The sequence below is a fragment of the Poecilia latipinna genome, unplaced genomic scaffold, assembly GCF_001443285.1.
Source record: "Poecilia latipinna isolate Pla-1442-1.1 unplaced genomic scaffold, P_latipinna-1.0 Scaffold3588, whole genome shotgun sequence".
Lineage (NCBI taxonomy): Eukaryota > Metazoa > Chordata > Actinopteri > Cyprinodontiformes > Poeciliidae > Poecilia > Poecilia latipinna.
This window is the reverse complement of record NW_015116204.1, coordinates 39,174-42,540: the sequence shown is the minus strand read 5'-3', so window position 1 is coordinate 42,540 and position 3,367 is coordinate 39,174. Positions and strand designations below refer to the sequence as shown.

General features: G+C 36.4%; 1 protein-coding gene across 1 annotated transcript; it reads left to right on the top strand.

The window, feature by feature from the left end:
• The first annotated feature begins 6 nt into the window (after nt 1-6).
• Nucleotides 7-2,883, top strand: LOC106941289 (gastrula zinc finger protein XlCGF57.1-like). Its single transcript, XM_015024254.1, has 2 exons — nt 7-502; nt 1,410-2,883. The coding sequence occupies exons 1-2, from the start codon at nt 94-96 to the stop codon at nt 2,789-2,791; spliced, it is 1,791 nt and encodes a 596-aa protein (XP_014879740.1). The 5' UTR covers nt 7-93; the 3' UTR covers nt 2,792-2,883.
• The last annotated feature ends 484 nt before the right edge of the window (nt 2,884-3,367 follow it).

The following is a 3,367-nucleotide window of genomic DNA, read 5'->3' as shown; positions in this document are numbered from 1 at the left end:
GAACCAGAATATCAACGGTTCAAAGAGGAAGAGAAGCAACTCTGCATCAGTCAGAATGAAGAGCAGCTTGTGCTGAAACAGGAGACTGACGACATGTTGGTGAATAAGCGGCATAAAAGCAAAACTAACAATTCAAAACAAAAAAGGCACAAGAAAGCTCACCCAGACCAAATATTATATTCCTGTAAAATTTGCGATAAAACTTTTTCTCGAAACAGTTCTGTGACTACACACATGAGAATTCACACGGGTCAGAAACCTTTCACATGTCCCACCTGTGGAAAAAGTTACCATTACATGAGAAGTTTAATTTGTCACTTGAGAACTCATGGAGGTGAACAATGGTTCACATGTTCAATCTGTGGAAAACATTACCATGCAAAGGACACTTTAAAGAATCACATGAGGATTCATGTGGGTGAGGAGCTTTACTCATGTACGAGCTGTGGAAAAACGCTTTTCTCTAAAAAGGGTTTAACTGATCACATGAAGACTCACACAGGTGAGAAGCCTTAATCATGTATAACCTGTGGAAAACATTTTGGTTGCAAAAGTTATTTAAATCTTCACATGACAGATGACATGAGTGAGATGTCTTGTGTGACCTGTGGAAAAAGTTTCTCTCAAAGTGGTAGCTTGGAAACGCATTGTGTCACTGTATTTTGTAAAATGTTAAACCTTTTGGATTTAGGAAATGCAAACCAATAGCCATGTATAAATTTTATTTTTATTTTTATTTTTTAAACCAAATGAAAAGTAAAATTCACCACACAAGTTATGTAGTTCCTGTGTTTCACACTGTCGACGCACATCAGCAGCCTTGTCAGAAACCTGACCACAGCTGCACTATTTTCTTATTTTCACAGTTGTTCTGCTGCAATAGTTACCGCATGTATTCCTGCCGCTGCTCCTGATAAAAGTCATAATTAAACTCCTTTGTACTGAGCAGCTCTCTGATAGCAGACAGCATGTCTGTGGTCCATAGCTAAACGATTAATGTTTGCAGTTTTTAGACGCCACTGTTTCATCACATCCGGTTATAATTCTGGTCTACTATTACTGTTTTCCAATCCAGCGTAAATCCTTCTTGTTGTCACGCCATTACTCAATTATTTGTCTGCAAGTTTCAATAGTTGAGATTAAAAAGCTCTTTTGGGTTTTTCTTTAGGCCTTCTGTCTGAGTATTTTATGTGATGTATATTCTGTATTTACATAGAGGAAGAAGATTTTTGGAAGCTATCACCATCTTGTTTGCTCAGCCAGAAATTTGTAATATATTTTGACTCATCTAATTGAGTTAATTTTTCATAATTATAAGTTTTTAATTTTACAATACCCCAACAATATTATGCTTAGAAGAAGGTCTTTGACTGACATTGAAATGCTTTTGTTTTTTTTTTATTGTCCAGATCTGTGTAAAGAGGAGGAGGTTCTCAATGAGACCAGCAACCAGATGGAAAATGCCACTTTATATCAAGAGGAACCAGAACCTGTGCAGATAAAACAGGAGCAAGAAGAACCAGAACATCAACAGTTCAAAGAGGAAGAGAAGCAACTCAGCATCAGTCCGGATGAAGAGCAGCTTGTGCTGAAACAAGAGACTGATGACATTTTGATGATTCCTCCTAATGTGCAAAGAATCCACAATGAAACAGAACCACAGAGGAACCAACTCATCTCTCATGGCTCTGCTGAGGATGAGAGCCAGGATGAAGGAAGTAATTCTGAAGACCCAGGAAAAAAGAGAAAGGAAGAACAAAATCAAAATGAGAAACATCAGAAAACGAAAAGGCAGAAAAATACAACTGACAGTTTGAAACTAAAAAGGCACAAGAAAGCTCACCCAGACCAAAAATTCTATTCTTGTAAAATTTGCAATAAGACCTTTTCTAGAAACAGTTCTGTGACAAGACACATGAGAATTCACACGAGTGAGAAACCTTTCTCATGTCCCACTTGTGGAAAGCGTTACCATTACAAGAAAGGTTTAATTTGTCACTTGAGAAATCACACAGGTGAAAAACAGTTCACATGTTCAATGTGTGGAAAACAATATTGTTCAAAGGACACTTTAAAGAGACACATGAAAATTCATGTTGGTGACCAGCCTTACCAGTGTACAATCTGTAAGAAAAGGTTTACTAGTAAAAATGGTTTTACTGATCACATGCAGACTCACATGGGTGAGAAGCCACATTCATGTGTGACCTGTGGAAAACATTTTATTTACAAAAGTTATTTAAATCATCACATGAGGATTCACACAGGTGAGAAGCCTTTTTCATGTACACGTTGTAGAAAAACATTCAGTCAAAAAGGAGCTTTAACTTGGCACATGAGAATTCACACAGGTGAGAAGCCTTTTTCATGCACGAGCTGTGAACAAAGGTTCACCAGGAAAGGCAATTTAGCTCTTCACATGAGGTCTCACACAGGTGAGAAGCCTTATACGTGTGTGACCTGTGGAAAACATTTTGGTTACAAATGTTATTTAAATCTTCACATGAGGATTCACACGGGTGAGAAGCCTTTTTCATGTGTGACCTGTGGAAAAGGTTTCTCTCAAAAATCTAATCTTTCTGCACACGTTCGAGCTCACACAGGTGAGAAACCTTTTCCTTGTGTGATTTGTGGGAGACATTTCCGGTTTAAATCTAATTTACTTTTTCATATGAAAACTCACACAGGTGAGAGTCCTTTCTCTTGTGTAACGTGTGGAAAAAGTTTCACTCGGATAAGCAATTTCACTGTTCATATGAGAGAGCACAGAGCACATGATGGCATAATTTGAACCTCAAGTATCAATATTCTCAGTAATTTGCTGTTTGAAAGCGCAGCAATTATAGCTGGGTGACATTTTGTAAATGTACCAGCTTTGTAAAACTGTAAAACAGCTGAAACACTGAGTGCCTGTAAATCTAAACTAAGAACCCACCTGTTTAGAGTTGTATTTGAAATGTAATCAATTATGAATTTAACGATGGCTCTTGACTTAATGTAATGTTTTGATTGTTGATTCTATGTTGCGTGACTTTGTTTTTTTGTGTTATGATGTAAAGCACTTTGAAATGCCTTGCTGCTGAAATGTGCTATACAAATAAAATTTGATTGATTTGATTTCAAAATAATAAATATTGCTGATTATATGATGGCAACAATGCAGACATAAGGTTCATTAAATCATAATTAATGAACCTGAGAAGTATTTTTTGTAACCGTGCATTGACTCTTTTTGTTTTACCCATGTGTCTTTTTCCGTTACAGTTTTTGTTTGAGAATGTTTTTACTTTTTAGAATATTAGAAAAATGATTGATGAGGTAAATTTCAGATAGAAAAGTGACAAAAAAAAAACTCTCAACTGTCTTA

Coding starts and splice junctions, on each gene's coding strand:
- LOC106941289 (XM_015024254.1), top strand. CDS start 94: ATGTTGGTGAATAAGCGGCATAAAAGCAAAACTAACAATTCAAAACAA. Junction 503..1,409: donor TCACATGAAGACTCACACAG/GTGAGAAGCCTT, acceptor TTTATTGTCCAG/ATCTGTGTAAAGAGGAGGAG.